Source organism: Helicoverpa armigera, chromosome 16, assembly GCF_030705265.1.
Source record: "Helicoverpa armigera isolate CAAS_96S chromosome 16, ASM3070526v1, whole genome shotgun sequence".
NCBI classification, from domain to species: Eukaryota; Metazoa; Arthropoda; class Insecta; order Lepidoptera; family Noctuidae; genus Helicoverpa; species Helicoverpa armigera.
Window position 1 is genome coordinate 3,376,576 of NC_087135.1, and position 21,407 is coordinate 3,397,982.

At 34.6% G+C, this 21,407-nt stretch overlaps 1 protein-coding gene across 4 annotated transcripts in view; it reads left to right on the top strand.

The window, feature by feature from the left end:
* LOC110384524 (amyloid-beta-like protein) overlaps window positions 1-21,407 on the top strand; it is a 121,315-nt gene that overhangs the window by 89,220 nt on the left and 10,688 nt on the right. For all 4 annotated transcript variants that reach the window (XM_064038409.1, XM_064038410.1, XM_064038408.1 and 1 more), the window contains exon 2: window positions 20,421-20,582. In XM_064038409.1, the coding sequence (XP_063894479.1) occupies window positions 20,421-20,582 (162 nt within the window). The remainder of the gene's footprint in view (window positions 1-20,420; window positions 20,583-21,407) is intronic.

A 21,407-nucleotide genomic window follows, 5' to 3' on the forward strand; every position in this document is an offset into this window, starting at 1 on the left:
ATATATCGCTCAGGCAGCCAATCAGTCGTACTTTACGCGATAAATTTAGCTTTTACACGTAAAGCCTACGCTGTGATTGGCCAGTGTAGTGCCAACTATATTAACTGGTACTGCGGTGATGAATTGACTGCTAGTTTAAATTGGCTTTGTTTTCTGTTATTGGCTGGTCTGTATAAATTATCTGCTTTACACTTTGAAGGTTTAATGTCGCTGGTTGATTCAAAGTGCATTAAGCTGGAATTAAGTCCTACGCATCTGTGGCATCGGCTGGTGGCTATGCGTCAATAGTCACAGAATGGAAATGAGGTTGTCGATCAACTGCAGCGAGGGACAGGCGTTTGTCGGAATTACAGCCTACAGCTTTATATTTCACAAAATTCAAGCTCAACCATTTAAGGATTTTGAGGAGTTAAGCAGGAGTTTGATCATGCTCTAATTACCTCATTCAAATGATTTTTAACGGGTTGAAGATAACAATACAATTTTGTTCCTATTTTCGTTTATGACCGCAGCGTCTGTCATGTCACTGAGCGATACATAAATAGCCTTTCAAACAACGATAAATACCAGCACAAAGGAGTTATCCTTTTTATATTCTGCACATGCCAAATGATAGATAGCATATCATACCTGAGTGTTCGTAACTTACAAAATCAACCTTTGATTAAATAATAACTTCAACACTTTGCTTCAATGAAGGTCACACTTAATTGAACTAAAATAATAAAAGGTATTTTCATTAAATTTTAAATCTCTCAGGTAAAATATGGATTTGATAACACGGGTGGTCGTATTTAATTTATTTAAATATGGAGGTTCCTTTGATTAAAGGTCGTGGCGACAGCCCTAGCTATGGAAATTGGATTAATATTATCTGATAGTTGATTTGAGTTCTAGCTTTGATGTGTTTATGATGAAAATCTGTAAGCAAATGAGGTGTACATAAAAAAAAAACATTAAAAGGTTTCGGAAAACGTAACGGATACCTATTAATGTTTTATAAAATAGTCCCTGTATCTTATTAATAAGTATTTATTAAAATTGATAAAAACTAATGACTATAGAGTATTGGGTTCTACGAGCATACGCATGGTAATACATATGCTACATATGCTAAAGAAATTCCTATCACTTTTCATTTTTTGAATGGAGAAAAATACACGCTAGATCGTATCTCTTTTGTTTCAAACCTTCATATACCATTTTATAAACCCATCAAAAGTAGGTCGAAGTATACAAATTGGATATGGTTCTCTTAAGCCATAGTTGTCATCTTTGCGACCTTACCGACTAGTGTCAAAAAGTCATGTGTGAATAATATATGACGGAACTTGTAGTCCCGCCCTACCCATTTAAAAGTTAAGCTGCGTAGACAGTACTAAGTTATCTGATTAGTGTCAGAAAGTCGCGTACTTTCGGTTTCTTATGACTCATGAATATGTAGCAGAGATTTTGCTTGTATAAAAATAATGGTTTAGTAGTCTAAAGAAGTTTGGAGACAAGGGTAAATCCATATTTTTAGAGGGAGAAGAATCGGTACATAAAGTAGATATTGTAGGGAGCTGACTTTACTTTATGTAGGGTTAGTTTTTTATCTACTTAAGTACAGCTAAAAGTATTTTTTTAAGTCGAATAAAAAGTGACTGAAATAGGGCTTCACTCGCGTAGTTTTAGTAACATGCTCATAATATCTAAAACTGTTGAATCAATTCATAAGTAGAAATGAATTAGTAAACAATATATTATATTCGTTCACAATAAAGAGTATTTGTGATGAATCTGGGATGCTTCGAAAAAATAAGCTGAATTTCAGGACAAAAAACTAGCTTTACTTAGTCGCTAGCGATAAAACAAACGAGAATCTCTGATAAGCAAAACAAAGAGTGAATAAAACAGTTATTTTAATAACTGAGATATTTTGTCTTTAGGTGGCACGTGGAATAATTTGACAATCTAGCGAGATGACTAGCTAAGTAAAATGACAGCTCCAATTTTACTGCTGTTGTATATAGAGTAGTAAAATTATAACTATGAATACATAAAAAGTTTATGTATCTATTCACAAGGGATATTTTTTCATGGTCGGTTTTCGTTTCTGTGCGATTATTCTAGTACTAGCTGGTGCCCGCGACTTCGTCTGCGCAGGTTTAGTATTTCGAACAATATGTTTACAAATTGTAGCCTATGTGTTATTCTGATGTATAAGCTATATTATTGTAAAGTTTCATTAAAATCCATTCAGTAGTTTTTGCGTGAAAGAGTAACAAACATCCATACATCCATACATACAAACTTTCGCATTTATAATATTAGTAGGATTTAAGATTAATTACATATTTATTTAGGCATAGACAGATCTCAAACTGGAAGCTTGAGTCTGCCATTTGCTGGTACTCTTTCTGTTGTACGATAATTTTCCTTGGAGATACATATTCTTAAAAATTACGTAAGGATGTCGTCACAAAAATTTTGTGAGTAGTGTATTTTCATTAAGACAAATATTTCAAGTACCTAGTAGGTATTTTTAAAGTATCCCTGTGCCTATATTAAACGCTGAGCTTAAATGCTTTCAAATTCCTACGATATACACCCACCTTCCACTAAACATTTTTACAGCTAATAAATAAAGAATTTCAATATTGATAATAAGGGTATCTGAAATTAGTGTATTCATTATAAATATTGACCGTAATAAAATACATGCCTAAATAAACCTTAAAATATTACCTATTAGCAGTCTCGACAAAAAATTAATTTGTTGGGTATTTTCTGCCCTAATATTTCAAATCTCCTGTAGATGCCTTATTCATTAATTTTGTAAATATAAAATACAATTTTATATCGAAGCTAGAGCTTATATGGTTTCTTGGAAATTAGCAAATGATATGATGTTGAATTCTTTTTCTTTATATGACGTATGCCAAGAATTACATAGACAGTAATGTGTTTTCAAATTAGGAACTTTCTCGGAACCGACTGTCATTTCTTTGGAAGATATTTTTTTTTCTTAACACGCTTGCATGTTTCTTGTATGTTTCTGTTTCTATCCAAAACTTCAGGATAATCATAGTTCATGTTCCACAATAGAGGTTTTCATTGTTAAAACTCAATTTAAGTTCTCGTAGCGGTAAAGTTCTAAATAACAATAACTGTAAGTTCGACTAAAGGTTCCAGCGGGAATACAGTAGCTACCACAATACTCGTATATTGGCTTAGACTGTAATTTAGATTGTATTACCCATTGGCGCATTGCAACAATATAGAATAACTTCTTGTATTCTATTACACGTGCTTCTGTATCTCAGTTGTTTTAGAATGTACTGCACAAACAACTCGTTCATTTGTTTTTTTTAGTTGCCAGACATTTGAATCGCTAAAAGGCCTACATTTTCTCTCACCAGCCGTGAACCCCGCGCGATAAACCGTACATAAGTACTATTTGCGCCTTTTAACTACCTCAATTTCGTTGCCATTAACACAGCGGAATCAACAGAGCCACCATATTTTTATAGGATTACGAAAACTCGGGCACGTGTTTCATATTTTGTTGTCGTAAATTAAAAAGTTTGCTCAAACAGTCTCGGTGGCTGACACTTCGGTGTGTTAACCTTAGGGATTGTAGCGCCCTCATAAAAATGTTCGATTCAAATCGTCGCTTCACCCTTGTTCCTTTTTTGCCCCAACCCCCAGCCGTGGGTGTGGTGCGCGCGCACATAAAATCAATACGGTTCGTGTTACGCACAAAATATACGGTGGCAACGAATAGAGATGTCATGGTCAGCTTATCGATATTAATTAGTTACGACACTTTTTGAGGGCCTACAAAATATTGAAACCTTTTTAAAATCTCCATGTTTTTTGTCAGCCATTTTCATTTCATCAGTGCCTACCTTCCTTCGCAGACGGTAAAATAATATTTCTCACGAAATTAGTATGCCCTGGCTGTTTTCTTCTAATTGAATTAGCTACGCTCATTACTATTGCTAGTAATATTCGTGTAATTTATGAGTTTTTCGAGGAAAATGTTGCTGATTTATTTTCTTTGAAGATGGTAGATACTTAGTCTAGTTGTTAATTAACGAAGTTACCTTTTGCAAAAAGTTTCACACAGGAGGAGCTACAACCTTTTAAGGGCGCTTATCAAATAATTCTACGACAAGTTAATTGGGTTCACACTATACACGACAGCAGCAAACAACAAACTGCTCAATGTTGTCAGAAGATCTCCTATCAATTACGTTGTCAATGGAACACTTAGCGCTAAACAAACCTCAACACAAACTAATAGACTTATTAGACATGTGGCTGATTGAGTTATCGATGTCCCGACGCCCATCCTTAGCGACATCTCTATACCATGATTAATGACTACAAAATTTGCACGTTTTAACAGGACAATTCCTATTTTGAATTTGTAATCCAATAATTTAAATGGTGTTTGCAAATTGAACGTTTTGTTTTATTCTGTAAAGGGGGAAACTTCAACGTGATCGAATCGCCATCTATTGAGGGTTTTGAAAAGTTTCCAACAATGCTATTGTATGGAAGCGTGTTTGTGACGTCACCTCGCCGTTGTTATTGTCTGTCAAAGCTTTCATTATATTATTAAACGGTTTCTGTTCGCTTGTTCTAAAAGAAGATATTAAATTAAATTTTTCCTATTCGCATCTATTAATATAAGGGGGGTTTGCCCAAAGGACATTAAATAGGTCACTGATGATGATTGAATTCAAATTGTTACAGCCGTAACATGATATCGGTAATACGATTATCGGCTGATAATTGCGGTACAAAAAGGTACTTCAAATAATTAGCTTAATTGGCTATTATTCTAATGGAGCGGTCATTATTGACACTGATGCTTACTTTCAGACTAAATTGAGAGTTTCCAGATGGGAATTAAAATGGTGTTAATTTTATTGTTAACAATTGGTTCAGCCTTCGGTTTGACCTGCGTTCGTGGATAAGCTATCAAGATCCGTTTAGATGTCAAGCCATGATTGTAACAAACATCCAAATATTCAAACCCACAAACAACAACATTTACAAAATCAGTGGGATTTTCAGTATTTACAAAATATCTAATTAAATATTTCGCTGTAAATTCGTCCTGACTTCTGAAAACAAACGATAACAGAAATGTTGAGAGGTCCCATAAAATCCAATTAATTTAATAGGAGTGTCGCTTTCTACGGGACGTGATTAAAATAACAAAAAAGATCCATTACCCGGTATCTTCGAGTTGGAGGCTTCACACTGAATATTCAACTGAAGACTGAATTATATACGTATGTATGTAGGTATTGCTTCTGCGCTTCGACTACGTTGAGTTAGATCTTGTATAGTGTCATGCAAATGCTTGTAAGATTATGAATGTCATTCGAGGTAAGGAACACGAACATGGTTAGATTATAGTAGGAAAACTGAAAATATCGTACAATGGATTATGAAAAATATATTATTGCCAATGTTCAAGAAAAATACCAGTTAGTAGTTATTGACGTACCTATAGTCGGGTTGTTTTTGTAGATAGTCATCAGAGTACTAAGGGGTGTTTTGTCCAAGAAAAATCTGAATGACTAAAAAAGATAGTTAGATATACTTTAAACACTGATATATACAGCCGTATTAGAGGTAATTAAATTGGAAGCGGAAAACACTATTCAAAATTCAATAAAGATTAAGAGATCCAATGGTGTGAATAACAAAGCTAATGATAAAATACATCTTCTATCTCTGTATTTTCATTACAACACAAGAATTGCTATCATAATTTCCTTTGACAGAATGTAATATCGCTCTACAACAGTTGGAAAATTGCAACGTCTCGAAATTACAGCGAGATTTTAAAAACAAAAGCGTACTAGAAAATTCTAAAGTTGTCTCTTGTTGGACAACAATAGCAATATAGAAAGAAACTAAAATAGGTGCCAATTTCCAAATCAATTGTCTAAAAACTATCTCGCGAAATGAAAACTTATTTAATTTTAACTTCTATGTTTTACACGTTTATTTCTAGGACAACTAGACTCAATACAAGTTATTGTTTCATAGATAATAATATCTGAAATATATTGGCTATTTTCCAGCGTTGTTTTGTCCAATTACATCTAAGATTTATAAAGGCTATGTTTTGTTCTAATTAAGTTAATTTGTCAAGCTTACGGATAAGATTGAGACAAGGCTGACAATTTGTAACTTCCACATACTTAGTTAGGTTCATTTGTTTCTATATGCCCGTGTTCCTTTTAATGAGCCTAATTACTGAGCTATGGTCTTAAAGATCTATATATTACCCAAAAAATCGTAAACTAAAAATAGAATGAGAACGCTATCTTTTTCTTCTCAACGCACATAACACAACCTCTTTTCTATCTCTTATATTAACGCGTTCCTACTATATTTTTCCCCGAACAGTTCTGCAGAACGTATTACGTTTGCTTAGTACACTCGGAGTACTAAGGAAAAATATGTGACATTCTTATAATGGTACCATTCGTATCTCTTATTTGTATGTATAAGAAAGGTTCATACTCGTCAGAGCACATATGATAAAGGTCAGTGAACTCAGTGTAGTTACGGTTAAATAGGGAAATGTATGCTTGTGTATTCAAAGGCTCACGGAAGATCTGTATTAGGTATTGTAACTGAGGAATAGGATCTATTTATATGCCTGTATGAAATGTTATAGATGCTTAGTAATGATAATAGAGTATCTGTAATACAATGTCATAAAGTCCGCAATATCATACATGCTTGATAAATGTGTATATAGGCTGAAACATACTTAATCACTTCAGCAATAAAAGTCAATCGTAAAACATTTATTGTGCCCAATTTTATTGCAACACTTTTTCAATATTCACCTATAAAATATAGTCATAGAATAGTTACATAAAACTGCTTTTGTCATTAAATGTAGCTCAAAAAAGATAAAAAAGTTAGTAAAATAATCCCCAGTCAGTTCTCCAATAGCGGCACTTAGTTTAAAAATAAGTAAAAGTTGAGTTATTTCGCGACCACAATCTAGAGTGTTAATCTGGGTGACAATTGGATTTCCTCGGAGCCGCACGCCTGGTAGGCCGGGTTTGTACAACAAACTGTTCAGAAGGTTCACTCACTCTTTTGTTACTAAATTAGTTTAGTTTTTGACGTTGGAAACAGTTTCCAGTAGTTAAATATCGTAGCCAAAATACGTTAAATTGTCTTTAACGATGACGAAAGAAATGATAGATAGATTGCGTGAAAGTCGACTTGCCCAGAAACAATGTTACCTGTGAGATGACGGCAGCCAGAAGATAAGGGATAAGGGAAGATAAGGGAGGGAGGATGATGATTTTAATGATGACTCATCTTAAATTAGCTTTTTACAATCAAGGGTAACTAAAACCAGCATTTAAATGGTAAGTAAAAGTGTGTTACGGCAGACTTTATATCATAGCTAACGTTTTACTGCAAAATCATAAACCTACGACCTGGGTACGACCACTTATGTTGACTTCATCCTAAATGTATGCAGTATTAAACCTTCTGTACCTATCTGCCAAACGCTTAGTACCGAGAGCACGGCAGCACAGGGGAGCGTGTTATACCTACAGCCTTCCGTCCGGGGTGATATGGTTACGTTAAATACTTTTGAAGGGTTGTTATTCAATCAGTTCTTGCAATATTGTTACCAGTGTGCGGTTTTGCTGCCATTAAATTTGTTTGCCATCGAGGGGTGGTTCGCTGTTCATTTCGTTTTGTAGTGATTCTTTTGTAATTGTAGAGTTATTTATTTTTATTCGAGTTCTAAAGGGATGCTGGAATCAGCTGGGCTTTCGATTTGTTAACGAACGTTTATCGAAAAAACATCTTCTTGTCATACTGTGTCATGGATCAAGATTATGAAACCGATGATGATGTCCTTCTAGGCTTTTCCGTTGACGGTAGCCCTCTGATATATTTTGACAGCTTAATTTTTCGTCGACCATCACAAAACTAGCCAAAGACCTTCAATTTCTTTAAGTTCTCCTAAAACCTGCCTAATAGGTATGCTTAATAACATTACGTCATTTTATAAATCGAAATGCACTCCAACCTCAGATATATAATTTATATCATACCTCTTCTATCTACGACTTACTTTCATCAATCTATCATACTCCTATCCGTAGAACTGCGGCACAACTCTATTACTCTGATGAGCCGTATGATGTATCATCATTAATCACTAACTGTCCCACTTCTATGATATACTGCTAAGCCTAATAGACTACAGGTATATAAGGTGTATACCTATCTATTTATATTACCTAACTACTATATACATAGGTGTATTAGGGACTTATTGTCCTTGAATGTCTCATGACCTAGTCGTTTCGAGAAAATTGTTTATTTATCGTAAGATGGTAATGAAAAAATGGTATGAGACAAGATCGTTCGAGAATAAATGAACAACATTATTTTGTTTACATGTCTACATATTTATGAAGATTAATTTACCTTATATATATATTCAGAAGATAACGACTGGATTCTTGATGTTAATTTTTGTTCTAGTTTTCTTTAAGTTACCTACTAAAATTACAAAAGTACATTTTGATACTGCCTAGAACACTAGCTGTATTGCCACGTTTTACGGTAATACTAATTTCTCGGTCTGTAATTTATACACTAGACTTAATATTTTACATATATATGTATATATCTACAAAATACACTGAACTACACATGAGATATCCTGCCATAATTCACATATACACGTTATTCTCATGACCAAAACTAACGCTTGAGTTCGCCAAGTTTCTATAAATCAATTGGGACAAACTGTTTCACAGCCGAGCACCTACACAACTATATAATATACTTATATATATATACGAGTAAGACAGTACATAGGCGAAGTTTCAACAACTTTGCCAGCGCCCCGGAAAGTGGTGAAAGGAGGTTCCTATCTACACTATGTAGGCACGAATTGTCATAGAGACGGCATGCCTATTTGTTATATACCTACGTGGTAGGTACGCAAATATACTTGCTGAAGTGGAAGTTTATTTTGAAAGGGTATTATGGCTATCTTTATAAGGGATTTGGAGATTCTTTCATGAGTTTTATATGTGAGTGTGTTGAAAGTCAAAGGTCCGATTCTTTTTTCAATTTTGTGGGTTTCCCTGAAAGATGGCCATAGCGATGAATAGTGTATGAATCTATTTTTTTTTTTCTGAAAACAGTGTTTGCAATTACTAATTTATCAAAAGAAGAACATCACAGTGGTTGATTTCTTATTAGCTAACGTAGTGTAGAACGGTGACAATAGAAGCCATACAAGTCTTGAATCCAGATCGATAAAGTATCAAGTACAGTCAAGTACGAAGACACGTAACATTGTGTAATAATCTTCCATGAAAAAGATACATCCCGCACCAAATGTACATAAAATCTATTACAATGTTTAATTTACATCATAAACCATATTTAATTTAATAAATAAAGAACAAAAACAATTATGCTTCGGACTTACTTTATTATATTTTGATTTTTGACTGTAGCTCCAAAACTTTGTTGTTGTTACGAACAGACTTAGAAGTTGAAAGTCATCAAGTGAGCTGAAACTTTTAATCCCGAATCCACAAGAATATAAGTAGGTATATACACTGGTATATACACGTATATATTCTTCTTAGTTTGACGAAAGTTACTGAGCACATATTGGGCCGAAGTTATCAAGTTTGTTCGCTTAGAAGCCTCCAAGTTTGTCGTGACAAATACACATTCGCTGTATTGATGGGAAATCAATATCTTTAACGCGCCCTCTTTTGTTTTCTATTGGCACGTCAAACTTTAGAGGTGACACTTGTTTCATATTTAGATTGTCTTTTGTTTCTTTTTTATTTTTTTCTTGATATAAGTCACTGACTTGGTTCTGACTGGTTTTATTTGCATAAATATTACGGCACTGTAAAACGAGTCGGATACAACAATTTTAGATTCACAGCAGACATATATGAGGCATGTATGTTTATGTTTCTTTTACAAATTCCTGAAGTTACTGTAGGTTAAAACAATTTCCTTAATCAATGGGACTAAAAGCCGGTTCACTCCATTTAACCATTACCACCGCCCTACAAAGTTACAAAATATCCTTCCACCACATAAATATTCCCGTTACCAGCATTACCTATCAGTAAAACAGTTACATTCCACCTGGCCTCAATTTCCCTCCGAATTTCCCTACGCACTTTGCATCGATTTTTTTCCATAGCCCTCGTAAAATTATAATGAAGTTCGTTCCTCCCATAAAATTTATATGGCGATCAAATTAATTTATAGTTCGTACGAGTGATATACTGATACTCAGCATGATTTATATATGTTTGTAGACAACAAATTGTTAACGTGTAACGGTGTTTTTATAGTGCGTCGTTTGGTTAATTGAAATTGTTAAGTATGGTATATGATACTGTAGGACCGGGAGATCACTAGCTTGCTCAAATGAAAAACTTGATTTAAGATTACGACGTTTATTGTACGAGCTCGGGAGGTGAAGTGACAACGTCAGTATAAAAATCCTAATCTATTATTTTTCATGGAACGAATTTAAAATGATTGTCCGGCCATCACCAAAATATAATAAATAAAACCTTTCACGAAAAACTTTCTAACTAAATACTCTACAATACCTACTTATCTCGTATTTTATTATAAGTTGTGTCGTTTTTACAATAGGTTGTATCATCAATATCAGCCTTTCGCTGCCCACTCATGCCGAACTCAGAACTTCAAAGAGTGGAAACCATCTAAGTCTAGGGCTACTTGCAAGCTGCCAAACCTTCTTCAACTCGGATCAGTGATAGTTTAGTTTTCTTTGCCGCTGTTTTAGTCAAAACCTTAGGCTACAATGTTACGTAGGCCTACCTATGGCCAGTTTCCGAGTATGAATATAAGCGGTTTAAGGATAATCACTATACACATACGTAAACGAATATTATTTTTGCAATTACATATATAATTACTGTATGTACACGTCAAGTTTAAGATTTCCAATGTATGTTCATTAAAATTGCACAGTAAATACTCCTTAACAAATACTGCATATGTTTGTTCTAAGAAGATTTATAGCTTAGTAGAATTCATAAGTAAAACAGTCCGCAAATTGAACAGTTTTGGGAACGCATTAAACATGCACGAAGCTCTTAAAATACTTGGAACCTCTGATACAGCTACTATTTCTGAAAACAATTAACAATGAGAGGATTCCTAGAATATCCAAAATAATTCTACAAGAGCTCAACAGTTATTTGGGCTTGAATATTGCTTCTTCCTGCAATATATTGCATATATTTTCTTCCTAGAAGAAACATAATTATTCAAAATTCGATCTCAAAAATTACTCGTAACATTTTTCATATCTTTACAACGCTTTAGCTCATTCTGCTACTCATATCTTACGTATTAAACGTAACATTTATACAAAGCCTTTATATTACCTTCGGGCTTCACGTCTACAAGAATAAAACATAGGTTAGGTTCACCCAAGAGAACAATTCCGGCACACAAGCCACTTACAACTCAGGAAAATTTAAAAACTAAAACGAAATTTTAACTCAAGAATAACCACAGGCTAGGCTATCGGCTTGAACTACATAAAGGAATTTGTTTTAAAAATTAAAACCTTGCAAAGGCTTCGTAACTTGTGCGCAAGAAACTTCGCAAAGCTATATAGCGGGGAATATTTAACTTTGAGATAGGTAGCTTATGTTGCTGGAAATAATATGAATAGAAAAGTAAGTGGATGTAAAATAAATGCCTTATCAAGAGTCACAAAGAGCTTCAGTGATGTAGTCATCAAGTATTAAGTGTAGTGGCAAAAATATATTTTCTCCTCAAAACTGCTTCTCTATTAGTTTACTAAAGCAACCTTAACTTCAAAATTCAGCCAATCTATTATGGAGTTTGTGCCCGCTATCCCATTAAGTTAAATGGTGCGTACTTCAAAAAATGAAATATCTCTCTAAAGTAACGAGACATTAGAGCTCCCACAAAAGCGTCTGAACATTTTATATTTCTGAAACTATTTTCCTAAAATTCTGGAGGCTAAGTGGGGAATATCGCTTTAAAGTGTCCTGGTATGTCTGGCAGCTTTACGGTAGAATATGTAAATATAGAAGTTTTTCGGTGGCAGTATTCAGGCGGTTAGACAAATGGTCCCCGCGTTGCGACACTCAGAGGCTTCCATTTATCATGTCTGAGAGGAATCTATAGGTGAGAAGGAGTCAACCGTGGAGGCCGCACGTACTGAATAGATATTTTTAGGGAGATTTATGTACGGAACTGTGGAATATTGCCTTTAGAATCGAGATAATAGACATATTGCGAGGTATTGAAAAGGAATTTTTGAATACAAGGTTTTGACTGAAAAAGTACAATTAAATAATCATTCTCATTTTTCATAATATAAGTATCTTCTGAAATAAATCCACCAAAGAAAACGATATCCCGCATTCAAACATCCCACATACATTTTACACCAAAAATAATAAATCTGTCTACAATATGCAGTTAAACAAGAACGTGACTTGTCGCCGATTTAAACCAAATTAAAAAGACATTCGCTCCGTCTGTGCATGAGTTTCTTTTTTAATTTCCCCTTCGAGTTGTGCACTGAAGGAGCGTGTAAGTAAAAAATGCGGGAGCGACTGCTAAGGACGTTTAAGTACGGGACTTGCCAAGCCCGGGACTTCGCAGGGCTGTCAGCTGTTGACAGCCCAAATTGTAATATATTATACTCGAACGTCAACAAGGGTCAAGTGTATTTTTGTGAAGGATATTTGTTTATGTTTATTTGTGTAAATAGAGGGTTATGATGATATTATTTTGTTTTGAAATGTTATGCTCTTGGACGAATATAAAGATATTGCGAATAATTCAGTTTCTTGGTGGTAATGCTTAAATGAGATGAATTTATACTCTCATCTATTAAATACTCTTCGAGCGTAAGCAGCTTTGACCCAATGTTTAATATTATTCTAGAATAAAAAACTGACCTATTTACTCCGCTAAAGCCACGAACATTCATTCTCACAAAACCGACAACAATTTCTCTTCGCCTCATTTATCCAGTTAACTAACAGTGACGTAACTAATTATTACTGACAGCCCTATTTTTCCCGATCCTTTAGTGTCGTACTTACAAGTGTCCGCGGGATCTGCATGCATTTGCATAAAGTGCCAAGTTCCCGGACTTGTGGCAACGCCCGTCACTAGCTGGTTTTATTTGTCTGGCAATTGCATTTTCCTAGCTATGCACCTGACTTTAATTTTCTCTGAGATTTTCTTGGAGAAGTTTCTAGGTAGAAGTGTGGCTGTGTAAATTTTGTTTGAGAAATTGAACTGATATTAGGGCACAGCAGCTAAAGAATGTTATTAAAATTACTTATTTTAACTTAAAAAAAATTGAGATAAAAATAAATTCGAAATGTAAAATTATTTAAATAAACAATTGAGGCACATAAAAGCTTCGTTTCTTTAAGCACATAATTATCGAATAATACGATCCATTTGTATAAAATAATAGTACATTTCAACGACCACGTTTCACTTTATTATAAAAGTAACGCAATTAATTCATATGACTTGCGAATTGAGTGAAGGATGTCTGGGTCGACTGAGTCGCTCCACACTCACGTATTTTCATATGCAAGAGACGAACCAAAGGTATTTGTTTACTTATTTCAATGTTATCAGCGAGCAAAATTATATTTAGGTACTTAACATATTGTTAAAACAAAAAAATATGTCACAGGTATTTTTACGATGCAAGGGCACGTCACCTGAACAGATCATCTAAGTATCTTTCTTAAGAGTATTTTAATAACAAAGTACGTATATTGAGCTAGTATTGAATTGAAATGGTAGAAGTCCGAAAATTGAATGGTTCAGGTTTTTACAGTAACATATGTATAAACACCATACCCAACTTGTATACTTAACAATTTTATAAGAGAACCATACAAGGTACCACGAGCTTCAACTATAAAAACCCTTAGCGCATAGTTTAATCACCTCTTTGCTGGACACACCCAACCACGCTGACCTCATCCATCCAGCATGAAATGCCTCCTAACCACAGATAAGGGGCTCATAACCCCGCTACGAAGCCTGGACTATAAAAATAAATACTTGTGTTGGCGACTGTACGACTGCTGGTACTTAGGATGGCACTTTTGGGTGCCAACTGGCAAACGTTCAGTTCACGTGCCTACCCGACAATGTTCAATTGTGTTTACACTAGGCGCCTTTATTTTTGTCTTTTTTATATTTTTTTGGTTTTTGTTGGTGTTATGTTGTAACAAAATGGTATTAAAAACTGGTAAGCATGATTGCTGGAGCAATAATTACTCATATTTTCTCTTTATGATTTATTCACCATTACCTATGCTATCGTTTAAGATGTGTCTGAATAGTGAATACCAAATAAGCTCATACCTAGATAATAAGTCGTCATTATCTATTGATGTCGTTTGCCGAACGTAGGCCTCCCTAAAGCTTTGCAAATATTTCACGGGAAAACTAATTATTCTCATGGGGATATGCTATGGAAGAGGCAGATACCATATGTTACGAAAATGAAGACGTCACGTGTTCCCAAACTTTTGTTCTGGCAATAAATGTTGGATCGTAAACCATGAGCCATGGGGTATTAAGGCTCCATGGGTATACTTACTCTTCAACAATGAGTTCTAACAATAATTATAAACTTATCTTATCAGTTGATTTATTGCAAATTTTCTTGATAAACAAAATAAATCTAAACATTTAATTAAAAATGAACCTTATTCCCTTTATAAATAGAAATGTTAATTCATTATTTTACAAACAACAGCTTAAGACAAAACAGCACAAAACGAAAATCAGTGACAGCAAAAACAGCCTGATAGAAAATTCAATCAAAACGACAAAGGAAGCGCTTTTAAATCGAAATAGTTTTCTAAATAAGCCGGAACAATTTTGTAAAGGCACAACTTTAGCAATATCGGACAGTGAGTGTCGACACTCCCGACATTGCCGACACCGGTCTCCGGTGTACGCTCGATAGGATATTAAATACACTCGACGGCGATGTAACTTCTAACTTTTATCTCGTTCAATTTATAAGTCGACGACTTATGAATTGGTTTGTTGGTAGCCATTTTTATTTTTAAAACTGAATTTGTTAGCTTTGTGTCTGCTTTGAGGTGGTATTTGAATTTAAAAAGTAGTTTTGCTTTATAGCAAGTTTTTTCTTTCTTTAGAATTGATTGTTTTTCTTTTTTCCACGTTATCCTCGCTTACAGCACATGAACTAAATAACAGTGTCTTCTTTCTTGAATTTACAACAAAGATCTCTTTAATGGTTCTCCGTACCTAGATGTTTGGGCCAATTTAAAAAACATAATTTATAAGCATTAAAAAAAGGTTCAGTAGAAGTAATTTCACGCCTAAAAAGCACCAGGGGTCCAACGAAGTAATTGGGGACATAAATGTAATTGTCACGGCTCTGTACCCCTGAAGAGATGTCCAGAGAATTGAGGTACAATGTAAGATTATAGAAAATAACATTTTAATAAGAACCGCTGTATTAAAGATTAGCTGTTTCCTGCGGTTTTACCCGAAAGGGGAAACTTCTTCTCTTACCAGTTTAGAATATAGTCTATATTATCTACTCAGGAATTGTCTAGCTTTCCTACAGTCAAAGTACATTTAAAATCGGTTCAGTAGTCTCAGAGCCTTTAGGGTACAATACAAATAGTCAAACAAAAACATGTTTCCTCTTTATTTTAGTAGTACAAAGGTGTAGATAAGCTAATTATAGAATTTATAATTCTATCGATTTGGTTTAAATCAAATTCAAGTTAAAATTATAAGTCGTACAAATATTACATTTGCCCCTAATACCCTTTTCGAAATACGGGTGATGAAACATTAGCGATCGTTAATTGTGAATTAAATTTAATACGTCTCGGCAATAGGGTCTTATTGAAGCTTTTAACATAATGGCAGCGTGTGAATGAGTGTGTGTGCGTGTGTGTGCTGATAGTAATACAGTTATGATCATAATTGTGTTTGCATGTGTGTGCGAAAGACAATTAGTTGTAAGGTTATTAAAGGCAGATATTCTACGGATCCTTTAAAAATATAAAAGATATCTGAAGAACAAATAAATAGATACAATATCTCCATAGCAAAAGTTATGAATTAAAGCAATTTTTGCTGCGTTTTAATAAAGGACTACGAATCATTTTAGAGCATTAACCTTTCGACAAACCATCCTCCTTGATTGTACCTTCGCGTGAAGTTGGTACCACCTATTTTACGACTTGGATAAGTAATAAAAATATGTACCAACATAATAAATCACGTAGGCACTTAATTCTAGAACATAATCTCGTATATGACGGGTAAAGTATCCCGTTACATTTTACTAGCTTTATTACTTTACTTTAGCTCGTGTGTGGAACGTAAGTCTTGGACCTAGTTCACGAACTTCTATATGACTTGGCATTATTAGGGTTAGCATGACTCATTAAAAAATTGTTTTTATTTTTAAAGAGGTATTAAATACATTGCTTTATGGGGGCAATAAACAAACTATAACGTGGAAATAATTAAATAACAATTGAAAATAAAAATATTCTTTTCTATAATTTTTGCATTGCTTCCAGGATAATTTAAGGCAAATATTGGGACCTTAAATCTGCGTATCACTGCTTCAAATCAACGAAAATGAATAAGTAATTGCTCTTCAAAACTCGCTAATACAGCAAATATTTTCAACCAAAAATAATAGTTATAGACGGGCATTTAATTGACCTCAATTATGCCACAAAACCCGAGTTAACTCAAGCGAACCGGGCTCAATTATGAAAATTATTCCTAGTATTACTAAAACCTCTTTACTGAATATCGAGGAATTAAATGGGGTACAGCCCTAGTGCTGACGTAATTCTCAAGAACTTTCTGTTTTACAATACTAGAGTTTGCACTTAGCGTTCCCTCGTCGGCTCTCTAGCTTTTCTCTCTGGTATCGAGTCGAGCCATCGTGTACTGACTTGTGAGTCGACTAGTCCAACTTAAATGGAGCAGCCTGTGTTTATTCAATGTTTATTGTGCTGTTTTGAAGGCGGACGTGTTGTTTTTTGGCTGGTGTTTGTAGAAATTCGAATTGTTGAATAAAATAGTAAAAGTTGGCTACTTATTAGCCTCGTTGTCATACTTACGCATCACATTATACATTGACGGATTAACACATACAACAATAGGAGATATCCATCTCCCAACACCATCATCATCTTCCGAGCCTTTTTCCCAACTATGTTGGGGTCGGCTTCTCAAAACACCATTGAGCACTTTTAAACTAAAAACATAACAAAATCTGGTACCACGGTACCACTTCTTCTACTTCTTCCATTCCATGAATCGAGTTATCCTAGCTACATTACAAACAAACTATCATATTTCTAACAAAACGTAGCCGACATTAGCATGACAAATTCAACGTACAGTCCAAACTTGGTAGGATCTTGTCACTCAGGCCACTAACGAGCAAACTTGCAAGACGTGCCCTAACTAATATCTGGAGAACTATTCAAGAAACTATCATTTGTACAAAGTTCAAGTTTGTTCAATTGAAACTAGAATGTGAAAAGTTTTATCGTTATTTGTACAGTTATTGTTAGGTACTTGTTTAGTGAGTACTTGTGAATTGTTATGTTAGGGTAATTCTGGGTTGTTGGTACGTCGTTAGAAATGGTAAGAATCAGGATACTTTATTTATATATGAAGTAAAGCCAAAAGCCAGTGTTGCGGTGGCCCAGTGGTTAAAGCACCTGCTTGCAACCTGTGCCTGATTATTGAAGCATCGAAAAGGTCAAAAAAAGTATAATAATGTCAATCAACAAGGTTAGAACTAAGGATTTTCAAAACAATAATCTTACTTATGTTAAACATTTGTTTCACAATATTTTGCTTCAAGAACAAAAACCAACCTCCGGAGTTCATACAAGACGAGAATATTTAAACTAAAATGTTGAGTTGTTTTAATTAATTAACCGAGCGAAGTAGAAGTGAAAACTCTTTAATTAACTGTAACAAGTCGAGTGAAATTCTGTTGGCGTCTTCAAAAGTGGCGAAAAACCTCCACAGTTAGCGTCTGACTTGCAAAATATGGAGTCTGCTTATGGAAAACAAGACAAAACTGTATTTTATTTGGATAAAATACTTTATTTGTAACTATGGCTGTCTTTGAACATCTCTAGGGCAGTCGATACGGGTAATCAGAAGCCAGTATGTCTGACAACCAGTCTGGGTTTGCCAATATTGGGTTGCCAAGGTAACAGAGTTGGATAGATAGGCAGTGGCCCCTTGTAAAACACTGGTACTCAGTTGCATTCGGTTACACTACAAGCTGACCCCAACATAGTTGGGAAAAGGCTAGGCAGATGATGAATTTTGCAATTGCAAATCTTTTATTCATAAAATAAAATCAGTTTAAATATTATATTTTTGAACGCCATCAAAAAAAGTTTGCTTTATTCTCGTAGGTATTCATTTCAAAATTACTTTTTTTATCAAGTGTATTTAAGCTAAAGTTAAATACAACGAGTAAAAATTGTACAATTAAAAACTTTGCGTTAGACAAACTTAAACCCTTTATTCAAATATTTATACTTTTTTTCATAAAATTCTGATTACTTTAGGTATTTCTTCTAGAACTATGTTGCAATGGAGCAATAGAAATGTTACATACAACCTCTGAAACATGATGTATCCTGATGTAGCTTAGAAGTACGGTAATTTTCAAGGCACGAAAAATTTGAAAAAATATCACGGTTATATAAAATCGACCGGTACCTATTTACATAAAAACAGTAAAAACTGGACTATTTCATCTTTATGAGAAAATTTAACGATCCCTTCCTCGTTAACTGACGGAGTATAATTTTATTATTACAGCTTTCATGAAAACCAGAAGCTAAGGTAAAGCAAAAATTAATCCTTTTACAATATTGTTTTTACAAATTGACTTTGTGGGACGAAACGAACCTTCAAGCTGAGTTAACAAATCTTTGCCTTATAAACCAAACTCTTTTCTAAAACAACATTATAAAAAAAAATACATATTGAATTTGGAACGGATTTAAAATTCGAATGTTTTATTTTAAACGCTAGGCATTACTTGCATTGTTTTAATTTCGAAAATAGCGTGTCTTTAAATATTATTTCGATGCTTAGTGCGCTATCAAGGTACATTGCTCCCTTTGTTTACGAACGATCGATTAACTATAGGTTTCAAAGTGCAATGTATAGTAAAGTTAATGGAAAACCGTTGGTAGGGCTGACGTGTATTAGGTTACGGGTTGTTGCCCTTAGTTTGTTCTTTCGTGCAGACGATGTTGTTTCATTTTGAAAGCATTTGAATTTTAAATGTTATCTAGCAATGTATTAGTATTTGCTTTGGATATCTGTTTTATCGTTTTACAAAACATTTTGAATATTTAGATTCGTGTCCACGATTGTCTACAAAATGTATTTACAAATTCTGAATTCACAATGAAGAGAAGAACCAATCACGCGAAAAGAGATTAAGGTTCGAAAAATTGAATTGTGCACCTAAACATTCAATATTTAAAGGTAAATCCAAAAACAAATAAGTAGGTATTTAACTTGACTACGTGCCTACCTAGATATCTATCTAACTCATTTCCTTCTTCACCAAAAACAATTTTTCCAATCTGCAAATTACCTAGCAAACCAAACCATTTATTACCAGCCATTTACCCTAAAAAGGTTTGATATAAAAGAAGAACCTAATTACTTTGCGTTTTATTCTTTATGCGCGCAATATCTAGTCCGTTCGAAATTCGAATATTCTAGAGATAATAACCATAATCGCTGGGTGGAACGACCCGGTCTGTTTTCTTTAATAACCTGTAGGCCAGACTTTCCCCCTCTTCAGTCTAGACTAATCTGACAGGTAGACGCTTGAATGCGTTCGAGTGTTGGTAGAACTTGGAAAATCGATTAGAGCATTCTTTTAGCAGCTTCTCGCTTCATTTGTTTTGAATGGTAATACAGAGGTAATGGTATGTGCTCTGATATTCAGATTTTGGATAATATTTTTGCCAGGTCTTTTAATATTATGTGTGATTTAAGCTGTATGTATTTTTTTCTTACATTACAAAAAAATGACCTCACTCAGAATAATTTAGACTTTCATGGAATTTAAAAGTAATCATTACGTTGACAAGACAAATCGTTGAAACTGTTCCTCATGACATAAGTACAGCAATAACCGACGACGTAGGACCACTTCTTCCGACAAAGTCGAAAGTATTTGATAGCCTTTGAAAAAAAAGGTTATATATTTTTCATATTTTTATAGCCTCATTTGTTTGTTACAGGCCAGCAGTGGGGCTGAGCCTCAAGTAGCCGTGCTCTGCGAGGCGGGAGGCACCTACCACCCCCAGTACATGTCAGCCGCTGGACGATGGACGCCTGATCTTACCACCAAGCCCCATAACTGCCTCAAGGACAAGATGGAGATCCTGGATTATTGCAAGAAGGTAAGGACGATGATAGGAATTTAAATTTTCATATAGATAATGATGGTGGTGAAAATATTTACGTAATGATGTGGGACGGGCGGGAAGAGGTTCATTTAAAGACATATAAAAGTCTGTGTAGGTATTAGTAAGACTGGCTTCTGGCTACCCGAGACGATTGCCAAAACTGCAATATACATAATGACCGCCGGAACTACTTTCCCAAATACTGAAACTCCTTATGTTAAGATGGTCCACAGACCGAACGCCAAGCCTCGCTTAACCTTATGATTGATTAACGAGGCTGATGCTTAGCCACAAGCTCCATACCATACCCTATACTATAACTTGTAATAAGAGATTGAATGAATAACAAATGAGCCATCAGTAACACAGAGGCCTCGTGAGTCTCCCCGTGACCACGACTTAGCGGCCACGTAATCTCATTACCGGCCGCTTAACCAACAGACTTACTAACAACTAATTCGCTAAAATTAATTGCTGACAGTTAACTAAATAATACCTACGATCTTTCTTTATGTTCACGTCATAGTTTTGGTCTTACTTACCTTTTTTGGTACCTAAATATGTTGGCATTGGGCGATGAAAGGAAGGTCATTGCCTTAAATGGTTCCTCAAGATCATGTGAATCTCAAACATTTCTAAAGCCCACTCCAACAAAGCGATACGGAGAAGGTTTAAAACAACCAACAGTATCACTAGTCAAAAGTGTCATCTCAACTCACTCAGTTGCATCCTATTCTTTCTATTCCTCCATCCTAGATAATTTCAATTGGTTGTTTAAAAACTTCTCCGCTCCGATTTGATGGAGTCTGGTCCCAAGGG